This window comes from Lithobates pipiens, unplaced genomic scaffold (genome assembly GCF_037356315.1).
Source record: "Lithobates pipiens isolate NorthernLeopardFrog02 unplaced genomic scaffold, aLitPip1_a1.2 Scaffold_37, whole genome shotgun sequence".
Lineage (NCBI taxonomy): Eukaryota > Metazoa > Chordata > Amphibia > Anura > Ranidae > Lithobates > Lithobates pipiens.
In genome coordinates this window covers 15,202,131-15,227,823 of record NW_027507825.1, presented here as the reverse complement: position 1 = coordinate 15,227,823, position 25,693 = coordinate 15,202,131, and the positions used below count along the sequence as shown (strand labels likewise).

The 25,693-nt window shown below is 46.5% G+C and overlaps 1 protein-coding gene across 3 annotated transcripts in view; it reads right to left on the bottom strand.

Annotated features, from left to right (window-relative positions):
* Nucleotides 1–25,693, bottom strand: part of TC2N (tandem C2 domains, nuclear) — a 141,270-nt gene that overhangs the window by 15,093 nt on the left and 100,484 nt on the right. For all 3 annotated transcript variants that reach the window (XM_077466755.1, XM_077466754.1, XM_077466756.1), the window contains 3 exons: nucleotides 12,578–12,694; nucleotides 9,678–9,869; nucleotides 2,127–2,241 (listed from right to left, as the gene is read on the bottom strand). In XM_077466755.1, coding sequence (XP_077322881.1) covers nucleotides 2,127–2,241; nucleotides 9,678–9,869; nucleotides 12,578–12,694 — 424 coding nt within the window. The remainder of the gene's footprint in view (nucleotides 1–2,126; nucleotides 2,242–9,677; nucleotides 9,870–12,577; nucleotides 12,695–25,693) is intronic.

The following is a 25,693-nucleotide window of genomic DNA, read 5'->3' as shown; positions in this document are numbered from 1 at the left end:
GCCGCCCGAGGCCGACCCGTCCCTCGGCTCTCGGGTCCCGGCGCCGCCATTCCTTGTAAGGGAAACAGGCAGTGGAGTCTTACGGCTTCACTGCCCGTTTCCTACTGCGCATGCGCGAGTCCCGCAGCTACTGCGCATGCGCGAGTCCCGCAGCGCTTTCTGAATGGGACGCGCTGTGTTCTGGAACACACAGTTCCCAGAACACAGCGCGACCCATTACCCAGAAGACGCCGCGACGAAGACAGAAGACAGAAGATCTCCGCGGAGGAGGAAGAGGAAGATTAGGAGAAAGTGCCTAGCAACAGGCATTTCTGGTAAGTAAAAAAAAAAATTTTTTTTCATTTTTTGTTTTTTATATTTTTTTGTAATTTTTAATATTTTTTGGTTTTCAGGGTGGCCCTCCACTTTAACCACTTCAGCTCCGGAAGGTTTTACCCCCTTCCTGACCAGGCCATTTTTTGCAATATGGCACTGGGTTACTTTAACTGACACTGTACCCAAATTAAAATTGATGTTGTTTTTTTTTTTTTTATTTCTCCCCACAAATAGAGCTTTCTTTTGGTGGAATTTGATCACCTCTGCAGTTTTTATTTTTTGCGCTATAAACAAAAAAGACCAACCATTTTGAAAAAAAAATAGATATTTTTTACTTTTCTGCTATAAAACATACCCAATAAAAAAAAAAATCAATCTAATTTATTCATCAATTTAGGCCAATATGTTTTCTGGTGGTACATATTTTTGGTAGCAAAGAATCCCAAGAAGTGTATATTACATTACATAGAAGTTACATAGAAGGTGAGGTTGAAAAAAAGACACAAGAAAAGTTCACCAAGTCCAACCTGTGTGTGTGATTATATTTCAGTATTACATTGTATATCCCTGTATGTTGTGGTCGTTCAGGTGCTTATCTAATAGTTTTTTAAACTGGTGATGTTTCCTGCTGAGACCACTGCCTGTGGAAGGGTATTCTGCATCCTTGCTGCTCTTACAGTAAAGAACCCTCTACGTAGTTTATGGTTAAACTTTTTTCTTATTTTAATGCATGGCCATGTGTCTTGTTAAACTCCCTTCTGCAAAAAAGTTTTATCCCTATTGTGGGGTCACCAGTACAGTATTTGTAAAATGTTTAAATCGCATCCCCTCTCAAGCGTCGCTGCTCCAGAGAGAATAAATTTGGTGGTCGCAACCTTTCCTCATAACTAATATCCTCCAGTCCCTTTTATTATCTTTGTTGCCCTTCTTTGTAGTCGCTCCATTTCCAGTACATCCTTCTTGAGGACTGGTGCCCAGAACTGGACAACATACTCCAGGTGCGGCCAGACCAGAGTCTTATAGAGCGGGAGAATTACAGTTTTATCTCTGGAGTTAATCTCCTTTTTAATGCCAATATTTTGTTTGCTTTATTAGCAGCAGCTTGGCATTGCATGCCATTACTGAGCCTATCATCTACCAAAACCCCCAGGTCATTTTTCCATCCTAGATTTCCCCAGAGATTCTCCCCCCAGTGTATAGATTGCATTCAAATTTTTGCCACCCAAATGCATTATTTTACATTTTTCTACATTGAACCTCATTTGCCATGTAGTTGCCCACCCCATTCATTTGTTCAAATCTTTTCGCAAGGTTTCCACATCCTGCAGAGAAGTTATTGCCCTGCTTAGCTTAGTATTGTCCACAAATACTGAGATTGAGCTGTTTATCTCATCCTCCAGGTCATTTATGAACAAATTAAATAGGATTGGTCCCAGCACAGAACCCTGGGGGACCCCACTGCCCACACCTGACCATTCGAGTACTCCCCATTTATCACCACCCTCTGAACTCACCCTTGTAGCCAGTTTTCAATCCATGTACTCACCCTATGGTCCATGCCGACGGACCTTTTTTTTGTACAGTAAACATTTATGGGGAACTGTGTCAAATGTTTTTGCTAAATCCAGATACACCATGTCTACGGGCCTTCCTTTATCTAGATGGCAACTCACCTCCTCATAGAAGGTTAGTAAGTTGGTTTGGCAAGAACAATTCTTCATGAATCCAGGCTGATCACTGCTAATGATACTGTTCTCATTACTAAAAGGGTAGAGTTTGGAGAAGATAGAGGATGTATAAGACATACGTACTTATAGACAGCGGTGTTAGTGAGCTGGGCAGGTGCTGAGCTTTGAGAATTTGGAGCTGGATGCGATTGTTTATGGCCTGGAAACATGTCCCAATCTGGAGCTCCGCTTGGCAAGACTGTGAAGAGAACAAACCAGACAGGGAATCAAATGAGGACAATTCTTCACTGCAATAAAAGTGCAATTAATATACAAACTAGGAGCTTTCTGTCACCTGTCTAGCTTTTTTAAGTCTTCACCCAACCCCCAAATACATTGTATTGTCTGAGAGCACCATTCAAAACGGAAAGGCAAGGTTACATTGCATTGTTGGTGCTCAGCTATGGTAGACCTGTCCATCTTAATTTCCATAAGACATTGCAAGACTGACAACTACAAGCATGACCCCCAGAAATAGAGGCATGATGGGATTTGTAGTTTCACCATAGCTGTACTGCTAAGGTTGCCTATCTTGTATGCAGAGAAGCAGTAGCAATTTAGGAATAGCAAGCTTTGTAAATTCTGCATTTGGAACTGATTTAGAGAAGAGAAGGCTGCAGATAAACCACTACAAATTATATAGAAGGATCTGTTTCATCTCTGGGTTTCACCCGAGGCCACTCACTTCACTGGGTATATGTAAAGGTTTACAACCACCTTAAGGCTCGGTTCACACAGGGGGCGATGCGAGGCGACACGACTTGCCTCGCCGCGACCTGCCGCGACCTCAGCGGCGACTTGCAAATGACTTCTGTATAGAAGTCAATGCAAGTCGCCCGAGGTCGCCCAAAAGTAGTACAGGAACCTTTTTTCTAAGTCGGAGCGACTCGAGTCGCTCCTCTTAGAACGGTTCCGTAGTACAGAACGGGGGCGACTTGTCAGGTCGCGGCACGGCAAGTCGTGTCGCCTCGCGTCGCCCCCTGTGTGAACGGAGCCTAAGGCTCCATTCAGACTTGTCCGATTTACGGCGTGTGACTTTGGACATCAAAGTTGCATGTAAAGTTTGCACACAATTCTTTTTAACCACACCTATTCAAATTGGTGTGGCTCACAAACTCCTGGACCCGCTGCAATCAGGCTTCCGCCCGGGTCATGGAACAGAAACAGCTCTCCTCAAGATTTGGGATGACGCCCTCGAAGCGGCAGATGACGGAGAGCCGTGTCTCCTCGTACTGCTAGACCTAAGTGCAGCGTTTGATACAGTAGATCACAATACTCTACTCGTCCGCCTCACAGAAGTAGCCGGAGTCCAAGACATAGATCTCCATTGGTTCGCGTCCTTCCTAGGAAATCGGTCACAGACAGTGAAACTAGGAAAATTCCTCTCCGAAACTCGGGCAGTCACCTGCGGAGTCCCTCAAGGCTCTCCGTTGTCACCCGTTCTCTTCAACATTTACATTCGCCCACTCCTTCAAATCATCAGATGCTCAGATCTCTGCTTCCACTCTTACGCTGACGACACGCAACTTTATTTCCGGATCAATGGAAAAAAAGATCACCAACAACAACTTGAAAACTGCCTCAAATCAATAGAGGACTGGATGACCACCAACTCCCTCCAGCTGAACCAATCAAAGACAGAGCTTCTTATCTTACACCCAAATCATAAGCCCGCAACCAAAACCTCCTGGTCTCCACCAACCGTCTTTGGGCAGACTATCTCCCCAAAGACCAAAGCCAAGAGTCTCGGGGTTATTTTAGACGCACAAATGTCAATGGATGCGCAAATAGGAGCAGTAGTCAGTCGATCTCACCATCTGCTGCGCATGCTTCGCAGACTCATCCCTTTTATCCCAAAGAATGACAAAGCAGTGGTAGTTGGAACAATCATTAATTCACGACTGGACTACGCAAACTCGCTTTACATAGGATTACCACAATATCAACTTGCGCGATTACAACTGATCCAAAACACGGCGGCAAGGCTGATAACAGGAAAAAAACCCTGGGAATCCATTTCTCCTTCACTGAGGAGCTTACATTGGCTAACCGTAAAAAATCGGATCACGTTCAAGACCCTTTGCCTCACCCACAAATGCGTGCATAGAGAAGCTCCGCAATACCTAATGGAGAAAATAAATCATTACACACCAAACCGCAGTCTTCGATCAGCCAACAAAAACCTCCTCCTCGTGCCCAAAGCCCGGTATAAATCCAAGGGGGATCGGAGATTCGCTGTCCAAGGGCCTCGGCTATGGAATGCTCTACCAATAAACATCCGCCTGGAAGAAAATCACCTGGCTTTTAGGAAAAAACTCAAGACCTTCCTCTTTTAGCAGATGATCAAAGCTCGCCACAGCGCCTAGAGGCGATTCAGTTCGCATTGTGCGCTATATAAGTATTTCATTCATTCATTCATTCATAAAGTCGCAGCAACTTTGGTGCGACTTTGGTCCATAGAATGTAAAGCTGGATAAAAATCGCACCAAAAGTCATGCTCCTAAGTCACACTTTAAGCCATGTGACTTTGGAGACACACGAATGTGAATGGAGCTTAAAGGAGTTGTAAACCTTTTGTGTTTTTTCACCTTAATGCAGTGAAAAAACGCCTGGCAGTGACCGCTGCCCTGTTTTCCTTAACCGAGCCCTAGAACTTGCCCCAACGGGGATGCGCTGCCGGAGTTCTCGGGTCCTGATTGGATAGATTGATAGCAGCGCAGCCATTGGCTCCCGCTGCTGTTAATCAAATTCAATGACGTGGGCACCAGCGGGCAGGGCAGAGTCCAGCATTCAGCGGCTATGGATGCCAAATGCTGGATTCGGAAAGTGTGGACCCCAGAAGAGGAGGTTCGGGGCCACTCTGTGCAAAACGAGCTGCACAGTGGAGGTAAGTATGACCTGTTAATTTAAAAAACAAAACAAAAAAACCCTTACAATCACAAAGGGGTGACGCGGGGGCGGGGCTATAGCCGCCGGCTGTATCACGGGAGCGCGCCCACAAGCACTTCTCACCATGCGAGGGAGCTCACACGAACGTGAGTACTTGGGGGGGGGGGGGGGGGGCGAGACAGCTGTCGAGGGACCACAGAAGAGCAGGTTCGGGGCCACTGTGCAAAACGAGCTGCACAGTGGAGGTAAGTATAACATGTTTGTTATTTAAAAAAAAAAAAAATAATTATCCATTTACAATCCCTTTAAGTATGAAAATGTATTACATAGTAGTGTATTGTAAGTAAATGATACATATTATCCGCTGTGTTTAGATTATTCTATATGCAGTATGTATAGGGGGCAGCAATACTGTATATGGGCAAGGATCAGGCAAAAATTTTCATACAGGCAAATGTAACAAAATGTTTCCAATGTGTCCTCGCCAAACATACGTTATGGTTTTGGAATTGTAGCCCCAGGATTGGCTCCACAGCTACTTTGTTTACATTTACTAAGTGCAGGAGATAAGGCGAGTGTCTATGAAAGGTCACAGAGAACAATAAAAAAGAGCAAACAATTATTTATCCATTAGCTCAGAGTTATGTTATTGTAAAGTTCCTGCATGGAACTGCGTGTTCCCTGGAGTACCATAAAAGACGCAGAGTTGTGCAAACACCTGCCACGTCTGGAACTTCACATAGACCCTGAGAATAAAACTGTGTACACTCAGCCCCGAAACTTCAAAGATTCCTCCTTTTTGAAAGATGGAATGTCTTCTACTGACGTCACACCAGAGAGGCTGAGAGTAGTAATATGTTCCGGGTATATCACACCAGAGAGGATAAATACGGATCCTTCACAGATGTTTATAGAAGGGCATATGTTTCAGGAATGCATCAGCTAGGCTTTCAGGAAAACGTTGAGACGCATTCTAGTGAAAGTCATCCGGTCCTTACCGTAAACTAAACTAGCAATAATGGGCAATGTTTTTTTAAATCTGACCTCCAGCCTTGCCTTCAATACTGCACAGATGTACTGGTTCCTCTCCTGGACTGAAATGGCTTTGGCGACTTGTCCTTCAACTTGGGACTGCCAAGTCGCATGACCAGTCGTTCCCCATGCGTTTCCAATGATAACCATTCATATATGTGCGACTTCAAGTCGTGCCGACTTCAAAGTAGTCCATGTACTACTTTGGTCCGACTTTCATGCAAGTTGAGGTCCATAGACCTCAAGTTTACGCAGGCATTCCCTGAAATTGCGGCCGCAAAATTGAGCGACTTTTAAAGTCATGACAGTGTGAAAGGAACCTTACTCTGATTTCACTGCTCACTGTGGCCTTCTCACTATGGGCATTGGAAGCTGTGGCAAGTCACGCCATATTTGCTGCCAGGAGGACCCACAGCATCATCTAGCCCAGGGCTCAAAATTTAAAATTCCCTGAGCTACTAGCCAGGCCTTAAGAGTTACCCGCCACCAGTTGCCCCACCCTTAAACATGCCTTGTAAATTATCGAATGAAATTACACTGTTAAATGTTTTATGCAGAATTATTTTACAAATAAATATTAACTTCTTTAACAGCAGTGGCGTAACTAGAACCTCCAGGGCCCTGATGCAAGAAACCATGAAGGGCCCCCCTGAACCCTAGCCAGGGCCCTTCCCTCCGAGTCCGGTGGTGGAACTCCAGGGCGTGGTCACAGGTATAACCTTTGTGAGCCCTGTAGTTCCACCACTGGCATCAGTAGTTTTTTTTAATTTATTTTATTTTTAGGTGCCCGTCCCCAGAACAGATGAGGTGCTTTTCTCCAGGGCAGATGAAGTTACTGCCCCCACATGAGAAGGGGCCCCTGTCCCCAGGGGGAGATGGAGGGGGTATGTAATGGTGTGTGGGGGATGGGGTCCTCTCACTCACCATGACCAAGCTGCAGGCCGCGCACTCATCCATGTTGGCCTGGGCTCCATCCAGTGTGCTGGACGGGCGATCAGCATATCTCCCAGAAATACCTTTCACCATCTGTGTATGACGGGGGAGGAGGGGGCCTGGCAGACAAGCCTGCAGTGTCCTCCGGGGAGCTCTCATAGGGCTGCACTGCATCTGTGTGCTTAAAGTTTGTTTACCTGGGAGAATTATGCAGTGCAGTGTGGGCCGGACTCGGGGGGGGGGGGGGCAGGACTCTGGCTGGGGAGAACAGACATCGGACTAAGCGGCAATGCATGGAGCAGGAGAGGGGTACTCTGAGGAGCCGGCCGAGGACACAGGTCATGTGGGGAATGCATAACTAAAGAGCAGCCAGTGCGATAGTTGAGCATGGAGCTCTGCTAGTCACCCTCCACCTCCACCACCTGTGTGCATGGTGCACTGGTACCCCTAGCTGCCTATGCTGCTGCCGGCCATATGTAGAGGGGGCTGCATGGGCCCCCTGCAGCACAGGGCCCAGTTGCGGTCGCGACTGCTGCACCCCCTATAGTTACGCCCCTGTTTAACAGTATTAACATGAAATATATCGGTGTCTATCAGTGCCCATCAGCATAGCTCCCAACTGTCCCTGACTTGGAGCAATGTCCCTCTGTCCCTCTTTCCTCCCTATTTGTCCCTAATTTTGGTCTGAACTATATAGTTGTATTTAAAATGCACTTTTTATCTTTCAAAAAGTGTTTCCCAGTGTTAAACCTTTCATAAAAATTTTAAATTGCTGCATTTAAAAGCCAATATAAAGGAATAGTAGTGGTAAAAAAAAGCCCTTGATGATTTAATAAACTTTTTTTTTTTTTGGTTAATTCTCCTTTAAAGCGGGAGTCCGCCGGGACTCCGCGTTTTTTTTTTTTTTTTTTAAAAGCCAGCAGCTACAAATACTGCAGCTGCTGACTTTTAAATAGTGACACTTACCTGTCCAGCGCGCCCGCGATGTCGGCACCCGAAGCCGATCGCTCGCTCGGCTGCCGGGTCCCGCCGCCATCTTGGGTATGGGAATCAGGAAATGGAGCCTTTCGGCTTCATTTCCCGGTTCCCTACTGCGCATGCGCGAGCCGCGCGGCGCAATCCGGACGATCCCCGCTGCCTCTGGGAGCTGTGTGTTTCCCAGCAGGCAGCGGGGCACTTGCTGAAGGGGGCGGGGCATTGCGGAACGGGGGCGTAACCTACGCTCGTTCCGCAGACAGCTAGCCCGGAAGTGGGTGCAGTTACCTGGATTATCCAGGTAACTGCACCCCCCTCCCCCCTGAAAGGTGCCGATTGTGGCGCCGGAGGGGGGGAGGGATCAGATGAGCGGAGGTCCATTTTAGGGTGGACCTCCGCTTTAAGAGGCTGTGGCAGGGGGCGTGTCCTATGCCTATATATGTTTGCTAGTAGGTGTCCCTCATTCCCATCTTAAAATGTTGGGAGGTATGCATCAGAGTAGCCTTACTAGTGCCCATCAAAGCAGCATATCAGTGCTGCCTTATCCATGCAGCCTCATCAGTGCCCAGTGTCTAGACTCTTCCCTTCTCATTGGCTGAGACAGTAGTGGGGCACCATTGGCTTCCGCTGCTGTCAATCAAAGTCAGTGAGCCAATGAGGATAGAGGGGGTGGCGCCGAGCCACGGCTCCATATCTTAAAGGTGACACAGAGCAGTGGCTCAGCTTGGGTGCCCCCTTAGCAAGCTGCTTGCTGTGGGGGCACTCGGCTGGAGTCAGGGACCCGAGAAGGATATAGGCTGATCTGTGCTAAACCGCTACACAGAGTATGAATGACATGTTTGTAAAATATTTATAAACGAAAAAAAGAGACTTTACTACCAGTTTAAAGCGGAGTTTCCACAAAAAAAAAAAAAATGTATTTAAAAGTCAGCAGTTACAAATACTGCTGCTGCTGACTTTTAATAATCGGACATTTGTCTGTCCCAGGGTCCAGCAATGCGGGGGATTGAAGCCCCACTACTCTCCCCGTCGCCGGCATTTTAACTGTGGGTGCCCGGCTTCATAGCCGGGCATCCACGGCACATGCGCGAGCCGTGACTGGCCAAGCAATCAACTGGGACCTGTCACGTGTCCCAGATGATCGCCTAGAGCAGGCATATGCAATTAGCGGACCTCCAGATGTTACAGAACTACAATTCCCATGAGGCATAGCAAGACTCTTAGAGCCACAAGCATGACGGCTAGAGGCAGAGGCATGATGGTAGTTTAGCAACAGGTGGAGCTCCGCTAATTGCATGTCCCTGGCCTAGAGGGAGGGGGGAGAGGCGATCTCCCTTCCTGCACTGAGGGAAGTGACGCCAGGAGCCCAGGCGCCGAAGGAGGCAGACTATGAGGGACCCCCTAGCAACAGGCATTTAGAGGTGAGTAAAAAAATACATTTCTCCAAATGTTTTTTTTTTTTTTTTTTAAGCACATTAATATATTGTTTTTCTTTTTTGGGGTGGAACTCCACTTTAAGCTGCCAGGAGAAAAGGTGTTCTGCCTAAAGCAGATCTCAGTCCTTGTAATAACCATCATTGTGTGTTCTGTTCATTGAACAGGCCTGTTTGTGAGGATCACTTTATATATGCCTCTATCAGTCACGGTGGAAATATTTCATAGAAAGTTTGCTAAATAAAACCATTTCTGTTTTCACGCCAACTTCCCCAAACTTTTATAAAACCTTCAAACTGATGTTTCAGAAAGTCATTGGAGATAACCGTATGGTGACCCAGCCTAGACTGGCGATGTCGAAGTTTTGCTCACCGACACTTTGGAAGAAGGGACAACATCCAGCCAGTGGTCAGTCTCTCTCTCACTGAGGTCCCGCAGTGATATCGAACACTTGCTGATTGTTCTCTTTCGTGGCGTTAGGCTGAGGACCTTGAAGACCAGCCTCACTTTCTGTAGGGTTTGTAACTTAATGGCGAACACAAATGTCTCCATGAACTCCATCTCCTGCAAAGAAAGATAGTAAATTCATGCAAAGAAAAAAATGTATTGTTGGCTAAACCAATTTGGTGGTAAGCCCTGTCTGGCAGCTGTGGAATTTGCTATATGTAGTTGGCTAGTGTGGACTCCTGGCTGTTTATTTTCATTTAGCCCAATTAAACTGTATGTCATAGAAGAAAAATTCTGTACATATCTGCAATGCATGCACATTTGCCTATGTTGCATCCCTAGGGTTGCAAGTACAGAAGAATACCGGTTGATTAGCAAGAAATACAATTAATTCCTTTCTGGGCTGTCAACACAGTGCCTTTTTGCAATGAAATGCCTAGCAGCGTTGTCAGCCCTGTCTACTAAATTGCATAACTTGCCTATATCTGCCCCCCCCCCCCCCCCCAATAAAAAGCCTGTGCCTTGACTCTTGACTCCCAACAGCCTGCCCACACACAATTTAAAGGCATAGTTCAGCTTTACCAAAAGACTGCCCATGCAGGTAAGGGGTGTTAGTAAAATTCCCACAGGGGCAAGTGCTGGGAGGCCAGTTCCTATAGAGGTGATGTGGGAACTGCCCTCTAGAACTACACCTCCCCAAGAGCCCTTTCCCTTTTAAAGGCACCATTCACCTTTTACCAAAAAACTGCCTATGTGGGTAAGGGGTGCTGTAGATGACAACTGCTCAGCTTTGACCAAAGTTAAATAATGACATTACTCTAGGTCAGTGTTTCTCAACTTCAGTCCTCAAGGCACCCCAACAGGTCAGGTTTTCAGGCTTTCCATTAATGTGCACAGGTGATTTGATCAGTTTCACTGCCTTAGTGGTTACCACAGCTGTTTCATCTGAGGGAAATCCTGAAAACCTGACCTGTTGGGGTGCCTTGGGGACTGGAGTTGAGAAACGCTGCTCTAGGTGCAGGCAATTCCTGAGCGTCCTCCGATCGTTTCTGAGTTTCTCTGGCACCCCTCCCCTCCCCCAACTTCAGCCACATGTGGTACTTCATTGACACTAGAACAAATTATCTGAGTTTCCATTGATTCCTATGGGGAAACTCGCTTTGATATAGGAGTGCTTTGGATTACAAGCATGCTTCTGCAACAAATTATGCTCGTAATCCAAGGTACTACTGTATTATACAGGATTTATATAACACCAACAGTTTGCGCAGTGCTTTACAATCAGAAGGGTTTCAGATTTCTTTAGATTCAGAATTTATTTTTATTTTTTTTAACCACTTGCCGACCAGCGCACGACGATGTACATCGACAGAATGGCACGGGCAGGCAAATGGGCGTACATGTACGTCCCTTTAAATTTGCCGCCCTGCCATCAGGAGCAAAGATCAGTGTTCACTAAATGAAAGCCCAACCCCCCCACAGTTAGTAACACGCCCCTAGGAACACTTAACCCCTACACTGCCACCCACTGGTTAACCCCTTCACTGCCAGTGTCATTTACACAGGAATCACTGCATTTATATAGCAGTGATTACTGTATAAATGACAATGGTCCCAAAAATTTGGCAAAAATGTCCGATGGGTCCCCCACAATGTCGCAGTCACAATAAAAATCGCTGATCGCCGCCATTACTAGTAAAGAAAAATAATAAAAAATTATTAATAAAAATGCTATAAAACTATCCCTATTTTGTAAATGCTATAACTTTTGCGCAAACCAATCAATAATCGCTTATTGCGATTTTTTTTTACCAAAAATATGTAGAAGAATACATATCGGCCTAAACTGAGGGGAAAAAAATGTTTTTTTATATATTTTTGGGGGATATATATTATAACAAAAAGTAAAAAATAATGCGTTTTTTTCGAAATTGTCGCTCTATTTCTGTTTATAGCGCAAAAAATAAAAACCGCAGGGGTGATCAAATACCACCAAAAGAAAGCTCTATTTGTGGGAAAAAAAGGACGTCAATTTTGTTTGGGAGCCACGTTGCACGACCGCGCAATTGTCAGTTAAAGCGACGCAGCGACGCAGCGCCAAATCGCAAAAAGTGGTCTGGTCTTTGACCAGCAAATTGGTCCGGTCTGAAAGTGGTTAAACCAAGCCACAATCTAACCCACATGCCCACTAGGAGTGGGCATGACCAAAACATCTGTCTTGGATTAATTCGTTAAAGTATAACTAAAAGAAATTGTCAGTTAAAGTAACGCAGTGCCGTATTGCAAAAAATAGCCTGGTCATTAAGGGGGCAAATCCTTCCGGTCCTTAAGTGGTTAACAAAAGGCCCAAACTATTGCATCATCCAAATTAATAAAATAAACATGTATGAATCTGTTATAATTCATTCGGATTCGTTTCAATTGTGATTTTTAAGATTCGGATGCATCTGACTGTCCAAATAACGAAGGTTTTTGTCTGAATTTAGATTTGTAAGGAAACAAACCGCGCATGTCTTCTGACCACCATGGCTAATACATTTGCGTTTTATATTCCATAGTCCCCCATTGATGGGAACATGGAGCCTATCGCAGCTCCTACAGGTAGATAAAGCTGCTGAAATATTGCAGCTTCTCCTTCTGCGTTCCTTCCTTATTATCTCGTGTTGTAATCGTAGTGCTGCTCGGGCTCCTAGAACCAGCCGTGTTAAATTGACCTGATCACAGATAAATAGATTTAATTGCACGAGCACGTATCCTGCATGTCAGCAGTAAGGAAATCCTTAAACGTGGCAAGTTTCTAATGACTCCCTTCACTGTATACTCACCAGAGAGGCTTCCTTCGCAGAGGATTTGAAGTGGACGGCTTTAGGAAGGGTAATGGTGCCTTTAATGAAGATATTAGGAGAATCACCGCAGCTTGCCGGCCAATACAGGTCTTTCAGCTAAAAAAAAAAAAAAAAAAAAAAAAACAGAAAAAGAACTGGGTTTAATCTCCAAACATGTCACCTGACCAGATTTTGCATCTCCAGTAATCGCATATTTGAATCTAAAGTCCCCAAGAGAAATAGAGCGGTAACAAACTGTCTGTAATATATTGCAGCTTACCAATCAATAGATGTGGTTGCTGCGTTCATTTTTTTTTTTTTAGGCTCCCCCCCCCCCCCGTTTTTTCACCTTGTGATCTGGCCATTAACACACCTATTGTATTAGAGCACCCCCCACTCTGGATGAAGGAATACAGGGAACACCTTTTGGACAGCAGCATTGTCAATCTAGGGGGGGGGAGTGTTATGTCCCGTACACACGATGGGATTTTCCATCCAAGTTTTTTGCCACTGAATTACGCTCAAGCTTACCTTGCATACACACGGTCACACAAAAGTTCTCTGAACTTAAGACCATCAAGAATGCGGTGATGTACAACACTACGACGAGCCGAGAAAATTAAGTTCAATGCTTCCGAGCATGCGTAAGAATTTTCCACGTTGAAATTTGTACAGACGATCGGAATTTCTGCTCAGAACTTTTTCCGACCGAAAAATAGAGAACCTGCCCTCAATCTTTTGCTGGCGGGAATTCGCCCAGAAAAAGTCTGATGGAGCGTACACACAGTCACATTTTGCAGCCAAAAGCTCTCCTCGTCTTTTGCTGGCCGAATTTCCAAGCGTGTGTACGCAGCGTTAGATGTACTAGCAGATTCTAGGAAATTTAAGTCAAACTCCAGCTCACACTTTATAAGAAATGACAGCAGTTTTGTTCCTGTTGGGATTAAGGTTCTACAAGAAAGCTGATCACTGTAAGCAACCCTGGCAGTGCTAAGTGGTTTGTCTCATCCATAGGCATGCGCACAGGGTCTGCCGGATGTGCCTGGGCACACCCTAAATGCCCTATGTGCAATAGCATTATCTAGGGGCGGCACCAGGTGGGTGGTTGGGGGTGCCAATGCATATCCCCCAATATGACAGCAGGTGGCGTTCATGTGTGTTTGAGCTTTGGGGTGCACACCCTAATGCAGTGATGGCAAACCTTGGCACCCCAGATGTTTTGGAACTAAGTTTCCCATTATGCTTGTGCAGTGTAGTTGAGCATCATGGGAAATGTAGTTCCAAAACATCTGGGGTGCCAAGGTTCGCCATCACTGCCCCCTTAATGCAGTAGTCTGTGCACACCTATGGTCTCATCCATGTAACTGCTACATCTGCAGGGCAGCCTATTCTGTTGAAAAACAGACTTACTGGCTGGATCACCAGGTGAAAATAAAGGAAGGAATAAAGGAACACATGCTACAAATTTGCATTCGGAGTGTAACAGACAGTGGTGTGATAAAAAAAACAAAATCTAAGTTTCTTTTGTGTGTCCCTTGGGTGACCTTGAACTCAAATCATCAAATTACTTCAAGGCAAACAACTACAAGTAAACCAACTATGGGAATGAAAACAAATATAAGGCTTCATGCACACGAGACGCAGATGCAAACGCTGCTGGACACATGTTGAAACCGGCGTTTAGAAACGCGCGTTTTGCCGCGATTTTTACCGCGATTTAGCGGCGTTTTACCGCGTTTGCGTCTAGAGTTTAGTTAAGCTAACATCATAGACCCTCCCCAGCTCAAAAAAACAGTATTATTAACTATTTCAGCAATTTTGTGAGACCAGAGTGAGTAGCAGCAGCTGTGAGAGCTGCAGTGTACTTGTATTTAGCGTGTCACTTGCCACGGCACCTGCCACAAGTTGTGGATTGTCCACTTGCCACGTCACTTGCCACGTCATCTGCCACAAGTTGTGGATTGTCCAACTGCCACGTCACCTGCCACAAGTTGTGGATTGTCCACTCGCCACGTCACTTGCCACATCACCTGCCACAAGTGGATTGTCCACTTGCCACGTCACTTGCCACGTCCCCTGCCACAAGTGGATTGTCCACTTGCCACGTCACGTGCCACAAGTTATGGATTGTCCACTTGCCACGTCACATGCCAGTCACCTGCCACAAGTTGTTGATTTTCCACTTGCCACGTCACCTGCCAGGTCACTTGCCGCGTCACCTGCCAGGTCACTTGCCACGTCACTTGCCACAAGTTGTGGATTGTCCACTTGCCACATCACTTGCCACCTGCCATGTCACTTGCCACAAGTTGTGGATTGTCCACTTGCCACGTCACTTGCCACCTGCCATGTCACTTGGCACAAGTTGTGGATTGTCCACTTGCAATTGCAATTGTTTAAAATATTTTTCTAATGGTTTTTCATCATTTGCAATCATTTTTGAGATTTTTAATGTAAAAAAAAGGTCACCTTAAGGCCGGGTTCACACCGCTGCGATGCGGGAACGCCGCGAATCCGCGGCGTTTTCCCGCATCGCATTACTCCCGCCGGCAGTTCACACTGCCCTATGCTGGGAGTGTCAATGATATGTTAATGACACCCCCAGATCCGTCCGCATATCGCAGTGCGATCTGCCGACTCGCACAGGAATCGGATCGCATGGTGTGAACCCCCATGCGATCCGATTCTGTTGCGGACCAAAAAAAGGGTCCCGTGCGAGTTTGCTGCGGGACCGATGCGAATTCAGCCATACTATCTGTATGGCTGTACTCGCATCGCTACGGAGATCGGATGTGATTTGCGGTGCGAATCACATCCGGATCTCCCTCCACAGCAGTGTGAACCCAGCCTTAAAAACGCATATAAACGCAAACGCGGCTAAGGCTTCATGCACACGAGACGCAGATGCAAACGCTGCTGGACACATGTTGAAACCGGCGTTTAGAAACGCGTTTTGCCGCGATTTTTACCGCGATTTAGCGGCGTTTTACCGCGTTTGCGTCGAAGCGTTTAGTTAAGCTAACATCATAGACCCTCTCCAGCTCAAAAAAACAGTATTATTAACTATTTCAGCAATTTTGTGAGACCAGAGTGAGTAGCAGCAGCTGTGAGAGCTGCAGTGTACTTGTATTTAGCGTGTCACTTGCCACGGAACCTGCCACAAGTTGTGGATTGTCCACTTGGCACGTGACTTGCCACATCACCTGCCACGTCACTTGCCACAAGTTTTGGATTGTCCACTTGCCACGTCACTTGCCACGTCACTTGCCACGTCACTTGCCACAAGTTGTGGATTGTCCACTTGCCACGTGACTTGCCACATCACCTGCCACGTCACTTGCCACGTCACCTGCCACAAGTTTTGGATTGTCCACTTGCCACGTCACTTGCCACGTCACTTGCCACAAGTTGGGGATTGTCCACTTGCCACATCACCTGCCACGTCACCTGCCACAAGTTGTGGATTGCCCACTTGCCACGTCACTTGCCACATCACCTGCCACGTCACTTGCCACGAGATGTGGATTGTCCACTCTCCACGTCATCTGCCATGCCACCTGCCACAAGCTGTGGATTGTCCACTTGCCACGTCACCAGCCACATCACCTGCCACAAGTTGTGGATTGTCCACTTGCCACGTGACTTGCCACATCACCTGCCACGTCACTTGCCACATCACCTGCCACAAGTTGTGGATTGTCCAACTGCCACGTCACCTGCCACAAGTTGTGGATTGTCCACTTGCCACGTGACTTGCCACATCACCTGCCACGTCACTTGCCACGTCACCTGCCACAAGTTTTGGATTGTCCACTTGCCACGTCACTTGCCACATCACCTGCCACGTCACTTGCCACGAGATGTGGATTGTCCACTTTCCACGTCATCTGCCATGCCACCTGCCACAAGCTGTGGATTGTCCACTTGCCACGTCACCAGCCACATCACCTGCCACAAGTTGTGGATTGTCCACTTGCCACGTGACTTGCCACATCACCTGCCACGTCACTTGCCACGTCACCTGCCACAAGTTGTGGATTGTCCATTTTCCACGTCACCTGCCACAAGTTGGGGATTGTCCACTTGCCACATCACCTGCCACGTCACCTGCCACAAGTTGTGGATTGTCCACTTGCCACATCACCTGCCACGTCACTTGCCACGAGATGTGGATTGTCCACTTTCCACGTCATCTGCCATGCCACCTGCCACAAGCTGTGGATTGTCCACTTGCCACGTCACCAGTCACATCACCTGCCACAAGTTGTGGATTGTCTACTTGCCACGTCACTTGCCACATCGCCTGCCACGTCACTTGCCACGTCACCTGCCACAAGTTGTGGATTGTCCACTTGCCACGTCACCTGCCACAAGTTGTGGATTGTCCACTCGCCACGTCACTTGCCACATCACCTGCCACAAGTGGATTGTCCACTTGCCACGTCACTTGCCACGTCCCCTGCCACAAGTGGATTGTCCACTTGCCACGTCACTTGCCACGTCACGTGCCACAAGTTATGGATTGTCCACTTGCCACGTCACATGCCAGTCACCTGCCACAAGTTGTTGATTTTCCACTTGCCACGTCACCTGCCAGGTCACTTGCCGCGTCACCTGCCAGGTCACTTGCCACGTCACTTGCCACAAGTTGTGGATTGTCCACTTGCCACATCACTTGCCACCTGCCATGTCACTTGCCACAAGTTGTGGATTGTCCACTTGCCACGTCACTTGCAGCCTGCCATGTCACTTGCCACAAGTTGTGGATTGTCCACTTGCAATTGCAATTGTTTAAAATATTTTTCTAATGGTTTTTCATCATTTGCAATAATTTTTGAGATTTTTAATGTAAAAAAAAGGTCACCTTAAGGCCGGGTTCACACCGCTGCGATGCGGGAATGCCGCGAATCCGCGGCGTTTTCCCGCATCGCATTACTCCCGCCGGCAGTTCACACTGCCCTATGCTGGGAGTGTCAATGATATGTTAATGACACCCCCAGATCCGTCCGCATATCGCAGTGCGATCTGCCGACTCGCACAGGAATCGGATCGCATGGTGTGAACCCCCATGCGATCCGATTCTGTTGCGGACCAAAAAAAGGGTCCCGTGCGAGTTTGCTGCGGGACCGATGCGAATTCAGCCATACTATCTGTATGGCTGTACTCGCATCGCTACGGAGATCGGATGTGATTTGCGGTGCGAATCACATCCGGATCTCCCCCCGCAGCAGTGTGAACCCAGCCTTAAAAACGCATATAAACACAAACGCGGCTAAGGCTTCATGCACACGAGACGCAGATGCAAACACTGCTGGACACATGTTGAAACCGGCGTTTAGAAACGCGTTTTGCCGCGATTTTTACCGCGATTTAGCGGCGTTTTACCGCGTTTGCGTCGAGAAGCGTTTAGTTAAGCTAACATCATAGACCCTCCCCAGCTCAAAAAAACTGTATTATTAACTATTTCAGCAATTTTGTGAGACCAGAGTGAGTAGCAGCAGCTGTGAGAGCTGCAGTGTACTTGTATTTAGCGTGTCACTTGCCACGGAACCTGCCACAAGTTGTGGATTGTTCACTTGGCACGTGACTTGCCACATCACCTGCCACGTCACTTGCCACAAGTTTTGGATTGTCCACTTGCCACATCACTTGCCACGTCACTTGCCACGTCACTTGCCACAAGTTGTGGATTGTCCACTTGCCACGTGACTTGCCACATCACCTGCCACGTCACTTGCCACGTCACCTGCCACAAGTTTTGGATTGTCCACTTGCCACGTCACTTGCCACGTCACTTGCCACAAGTTGGGGATTGTCCACTTGCCACATCACCTGCCACGTCACCTGCCACAAGTTGTGGATTGCCCACTTGCCACGTCACTTGCCACATCACCTGCCACGTCACTTGCCACGAGATGTGGATTGTCCACTCTCCACGTCATCTGCCATGCCACCTGCCACAAGCTGTGGATTGTCCACTTGCCACGTCACCAGCCACATCACCTGCCACAAGTTGTGGATTGTCCACTTGCCACGTGACTTGCCACATCACCTGCCACGTCACTTGCCACATCACCTGCCACAAGTTGTGGATTGTCCAACTGCCACGTCACCTGCCACAAGTTGTGGATTGTCCACTTGCCACATGACTTGCCACATCACCTGCCACGTCACTTGCCACGTCACCTGCCACAAGTTTTGGATTGTCCACTTGCCACATCACTTGCCACAAGTTGGGGATTGTCCACTTGCCACATCACCTGCCACGTCACCTGCCACAAGTTGTGGATTGTCCACTTGCCACGTCACTTGCCACATCACTTGCCACGAGATGTGGATTGTCCACTTTCCACGTCATCTGCCATGCCACCTGCCACAAGCTGTGGATTGTCCACTTGCCACGTCACCAGTCACATCACCTGCCACAAGTTGTGGATTGTCTACTTGCCACGTCACTTGCCACATCACCTGCCACGTCACTTGCCACGTCACCTGCCACAAGTTGTGGATTGTCCACTTGCCACGTCACCTGCCACGTCACCTGCCACAAGTTGTGGATTGTCCACTTGCCACGTCACTTGCCACGTCACTTGCCACGTCACCTGCCACAAGTTGGGGATTGTCCACATCACCTGCCACGTCACTTGCCACATCACCTGCCACAAGTTGTGGATTGTCCACTTGCCACGTCACTTGCCACATCACCTGCCACGTCACTTGCCACAAGATGTAGATTGTCCACTTTCCATGTCACCTGCCATGCCACCTGCCACAAGTTGTGGATTGTCCACTTGCCACGTCACCAGCCACATCACCTGCCACAAGTTGTGGATTTCCACTTACCACAGCACCTGCCACATCACTTGCCACGTCACCTGTCACAAGTTGTGGATTGTCCACTTGCCACATCACTTGCCACCTGCCATGTCACTTGCCACAAGCTGTGGATTGTCCACTTGCCACGTCACTTGCCACGTCACCTGCCACAAGTTTTGGATTGTCCACTTGCCACGTCACTTGCCACATCAGCTGCCACGTCACTTGCCACAAGATGTGGATTGTCCACTTGTCACATCACCTGCCACATCACTTGCCATGCCACCTGCCACAAGTTGTGGATTGTCCACTTGCCACGTCACCAGCCACATCACCTGCCACAAGTTGTGGATTTCCACTTGCCACGTGACTTGCCACATCACCTGCCACATCACTTGCCACGTCACCTGTCACAAGTTGTGGATTGTCCACTTGCCACATCACTTGCCACCTGCCATGTCACTTGCCACAAGTTGTGGATTGTCCACTTGCAATTGCAATTGTTTAAAATATTTTCCTAATGGTTTTTCATCATTTGCAATCATTTTTGAGATTTTTAATGTAAAAAAAAAGGTCACCTTTAAAAACGCATATAAACGCAAACGCGGCTAAACGCGGGTGCCGCGTTTAGCCGCGTTTTGCGTCTGAAACGTGGACATTTTTGCTTCTGAACGCATTTTTTTGCTTCTGGAAAAACGAGATTAAACGCAACTGCATAAAAACGGAAAAAAACGAGACTGTGTGCATGGACACATAGGATAACATTGAATGAGTTCAGGGGCAGTTGAAAAAACTGTCCAACTGCATCTGAACGCGCGTTTAACTGCGTCTCGTGTGCATGAGGCCTAAGCAGTTCATTCAGGACAACATATACACTTTAATATCCTTTACAAGTATGAAATGCCATAGGTAATAAAATGTTATAAAATTTTAAGATTTATTTGGAGCTTGTTGGGTTAAAAAAAAATCCAGATCGAAGGTGAGATCTTCTCTTCTCCTCTCTGGCAGCCCCGATTCCCCTATACACCCTCCATTACAACACTGAAGCCCCCATAAGGGACTTTGACATTCAGAACATCTGGGAACATTGAATGTGTGTGTCCCCCCACCAATAGCTTTGCTTCCATCCTCCAATCCCTACAACATCAGGGGTTGGGACCATGTCACCTGATGGGGAGGATGGTCGTCACAGGCATCTGACACACTCAGAAGTGTTGAAGGCCGAATATATTCATGGGGTTAATTTACTAAAACTCGAGAGTGCAACATCTGGTGCGTTTGTGCATGGTAGCCCATCAGCATCTAACTTCAGCTTCTTCAATTAAAGTTTTTCTAAAGGCAGAAGGTTTTTATCTTAATGCATTCTATACAGTAAGATAAAAAATCTTCTGTATGCAGCAGCCCCCCCCCCCCTCAATCCCCCCAATACTTAGCTGAGCCCCATCTCGATCCAGCGATGTTGTACCAGAGCCTCGCCTGTCCGGGACTCTCCCTCTGTCCTCCATTAGCTCCGGCTGCTGTCACTAAAATTCAGTGAGCCAATGAGAGCGAGGGGGAGGGGCCGAGCCCTGGCTCCATGTCTGAATGGAGACACAGAGCAGAGGCTCGGCTTGGGTGCCCTCATGGCAAACTGCGTGCTTTGTGGGCACTCGGCAGGAGCACCAGCGAGGGACCCGAGATGAGAAGGATCTGATCTGCCCTGTGCAAAACCATCACATAGAGCAGGTAACTAGAACATTTTGTTGTTTCTAAACAACAACAAAAAAGACTTTAGTATCAAGCTTTGACAAAAAAAAAAAAAAAAAAAAACCTGGAAGCTGATTGGTTTCTATGCAGAGCTGCACCAGATTTTGCATGGTCCAGTTTCAGTAAATCAGCCCCATGCATAAGATGCACTAGATCTCCTAATTTTATTGTCCAAAATTGTGAGTGACAGCCTTTATCTGTCTGTGTGGGTGGGGGGGGGGGGGGGAGGGGGAGGATAAGAGCCAACACATTTCAGGAGCTGACACATTTCCTGAGGGCTACAATGCATTTTTTTATTATAATTTTGTGAATGCTTATCGCCATCTGCCTATGTAAATTAGGCAGATGACTGTTCTTAAAGGAGGGAAGGAATGGAATTGGTGTCCCTGCAAAGCGGGGAATAAATTGAATCTCTTCCCCCCCTAGTAAAAGCACCTCCCACAGTACACCTAAACACTGGCTAGGTGCACAGTTAATCCTTTGATCGCCCCTGATGTTAACCTCCTTCCCAGCCAGTGTCATTAGTACAGTGACAGTGCAATATCGCAGTCCCGCTATAAGTTGCTGATCCCCGCCTTTAATAGTAATATATATATATATCCCATAGTTTTGTAGGCGCTATAACTTTTGCGCAAACCATGCTAGTGAGCCAGGTTTTTGAGCGTTTATCAACATTTGTTGTTGTTTTTTGTGGTCAGAAAAACGACTCCTGAATGCGATTTTATGGCTATGTGTGCACGGACACATAGGATAACATAGAGTGGAGTTTATGGGCTGTTAAAACTCCCAAAAACAGCCGTTCATAAGCTCCAGTGTGCATGGAGCCTTATAGCAGAAAGTAAAAAATATTGTTTGTTTTTTCAAAATTGACTTTTTGTTTTATAGTTTAAAATTTTTTAAATAAAACCCTTTCCTCTGTGTCTAAATGTACCCTTAGAGCCAGTTCACACAGGGGTGACTTGTCAGGCAAATTAGCCGCCTGAAAAGCCGCGTCCCGGTTCTGTACTATGGAACCGTTCTAATAGGAGCAACTCTAGTCTATACAGAAGTCATTTTGCAAGCCACCGCTGAAGACGCGTGCAGGTCGCCTGAGGCAGTCGCGCTGCAAGTCGTGCTGCCCCAGTGTGAACCGGCTCTTAAGAATCCATTGAGCACTTATTTCTGATACACAAAGTGTGATCCCTACAACAAACTTTTCTACAGCATAACAGGTTTTCAGAATAAGCTTGGACTACATGATTTTTGCATATGATCTCCTCGTTTGGGATGGAAGAGTTTTTTGTAATGTCTCAATATGTCGCTCTGACTTGCTGTCTCTTGTTACGACTAATGAACACCATACAATAAATGTGTAACCTCCCTATTAAAATGTTTTTTAACCACTTCCCACCCGGCCAATGCATATATACGGCCGGGTGGGAGCCGTCTACTCCTGACAGGCCGTTCAGGAACGTCCTTCAGGAGTAGCGGGATCGCGCGCTCGCGCAGCGGCGCGATCCCGATGTGCTCGTGTCACCCGGACACGGCACATCTCAGATCGGCAGGAGGGCTCTGTGATTGGCCCTCCTGATCACATGACGGCCGTGTCCAATCACGGCTGTCATGTGATGTAAACAAACAGCCGGTTGCTAGGCAATCGGCTCTCCTCTCCTCACACGGAAGTCACCGCTGAGGAGAGGAGAGCAGAACGCTGCAGCCGGCTGATGATCAGTGAGTATGGGCTGCTTTTTACAGCTTTTTACTCACTGATCATCAGTGTAGTGTAAACACACAACACACCACACAGTACAAACACAGTCCCCACATATGTCCCCAAAACACACATGTCCCCAAAACATACATGTCCCCAAATAATAAAAACACATGTCCCTAATAATAAAAACATGTCCCCCACATATGTCCCACTAAAATCACATGTCCCAATGATTATCTGCACACATATGTACGTGATCACCTGCACACATATGTACATGATCATTTGCGTACATATGTCCGTGATCACACAAACCAATTATTATACACTTAACGGAATTTTTTTTACCAAAAACATGTAGCAGAATACATTTTGGCTTAAATTTATGCCAAAATTTGATTTTATTGGATTTCTTTTCAAATAGAAAAAAGAAAATATTGTTTTTTTTCCAAATTTCCGCTATTTTTGCGCTTATATCGCAAAAAAAAAAAAAACGGAGTCGTGAATAAATAACACCAAAATAAAGCTCTATTTGTGCGAACAAAATGATAAAAATTTCATTTGGGTACAGTGTAGCATGACCGCGCAATTGTCACTGAAAGCGCTAGAGCGCTGAAAGCTGAAAATTGGGCTGGGAAGGAAGGGGGTGAAAGTGCCCTGTATTGTAGTGGTTAATGTATTTGATAGCTATTGTTGGTGAAATCTTATTGCATTGTTCACCATTTTTCTTTCAATAACATAAGATTGAATAAAAAATAAAACGCAGAGGTGATCAAATACCACCAAAAGAAAGCTCTGTTGGTGGTAAAAAAACAAAAACAAAAACAAAAAAAAACATACATTTTATTTGGGTACAGTAATGCATGACCGCACAATTGTCAGTTAAAATAACGGAGTGCTGTAAATGAAAAAAATTACCTGGTCATGAAAGGTGGTGGTGGGGGGGGGTTAAACTTTTTTTTTTTTTTTGGTGGTCAAGTGGTTAAAACATACATTTGCAAGTTTTTATAAAATACTATGACGTGAATAAATATAATTTATTTTTTACTCAGGTCCTAGAATTTTGTAAACTTGTGAATGTCCTATAATTTACAATGTATTGGATTATATTTGCATTGTATTGTTGATCATTCAATAAAATATACTTCTGGACTCGATCACCTTCTGTATGGCGCCCTTGCTACGTTTTTACATATTTGAGGAACCTTAGGGAGGCTGCAGTGCTGGAATGAAAGGAAGATTAGAGAGTGTGTGTATATATACTGCCCTGAACAAACAAAGTTTTAATAACATCTTCTATAGGAAAGACTCATAAAAACAGGATGTTTTCTTTTTTTCCCATGGCCAACATACGCACTTTGCATTCCTCCAGTTTTTTCTTTTTACATCTTAAAGCGGTATTAAACCCAAAAGCAAAAGTTTGGTTATATTGCAGCTTGCCATTTATTTTATGTGATGGCTGCAGTCCCTTTCCTTTTGTTCTATTTTCATCTGGTCACCTGGTGAGTAAGTATGTTGAATTTCACAAGCACAAAATCACCGGCAGATTGTATCAGAGAGATAAGACAAACCATTTCACACCGACAGGGGTGCTTGCGATGATCGGCTTTTTTATTTATGTATGTAAAACCTTTATCCCAAAAGGAAAAAAAAAATGTTGTAACGGATCATAAAGTGTGAGCTGGAGTTTGGCTTACATTTGTTAGTGTACCTAAATCTGCTAGTATATCTAAGGCCGCGTACACACGGGCGGACTGTCTGACGGACGTTTCAGCGGACAATCCGCTCGTGTGTGGGCTTCAGCGGACTTTTTCAGCGGACAGTCTGGCGGACTAAGTCTTTCGGAATTTCCGTAATATTGTCCGTCCAAACTTGGTTTCAGCGGACAGTCCGCTCGTGAGTAGGCTAGTTCGACGGACTAAGTATGGCGCATGCTCAGAAAGGATTTACACGGCCGAAGGTTGCATTGCAGTGTATTGGACGTCGTATTTCTAGTCCCGTCGTACGTGCTGTACACGTCATCGCACAAGCTTTCAGCGGACTGTCTGTTCATCGTGTGTGGTCAAGTCCGTTCATTCAAAAGTAGGACGGACTGTCTGTCGGATTGTCTGACGGACTTAGTTGGCCAGACAGTCCGCCCGTGTGTACGCGGCCTAACACTCCCCTCCCACCAGGCAAACAATGCTGCTGTCCAAAGGTGCCCTCTGTGCTCCTTCATTCAAAGTGGGGGCACTCTAATACAGGAGGTGAGTTGCTGGCCAGATTCCCCAGTAAAAACAGAGTGGAAAAGCCTAAAAAAAAAAAAAAAAAAAATAAGAAAACGAATGCAGCCACCACATCTAATGATTGGTAAGCTGCAATATATTACACTTTTGGTTTTGGATTTAACACCGCTTTAACTGCCACATAAAGGGCACACCATCCTCCTTTTTTAAGGCTCAAAGCTTCTTTTTTTTTTTTAAACCCTAATGCATTCTAGTTAAAAAACAACTGTGCAGCCCTCCTTATACTTACCTAAGGCTCCATTTACACCTAGGCATTCTAGAATCCCCGCAAATCGCGAGTCGCTATTGCGATCCTGTTCATTTTCAATGACACCCCAATCGTGGGGCGATTTTGCCATGATTGTTTCCCGACAAATGGAAAAATCGCAGGAAGCCTGTCTCCCAAAAAGTTCCAGAACTTCTTTTGGGCAACAGGCGTCCCTCGATTTTGGTTGCACGATTTTGCTGCGATTCATCGGGCGACAATTGGACCAAAATCGCTCCGCAATTGGGGCGCCATTGAAAATGTGATTACAAGAGCATCCAGCAGTGATTCGGGAACCGTAGGCAGAATCGTGGCAATTCCACCCACGATCC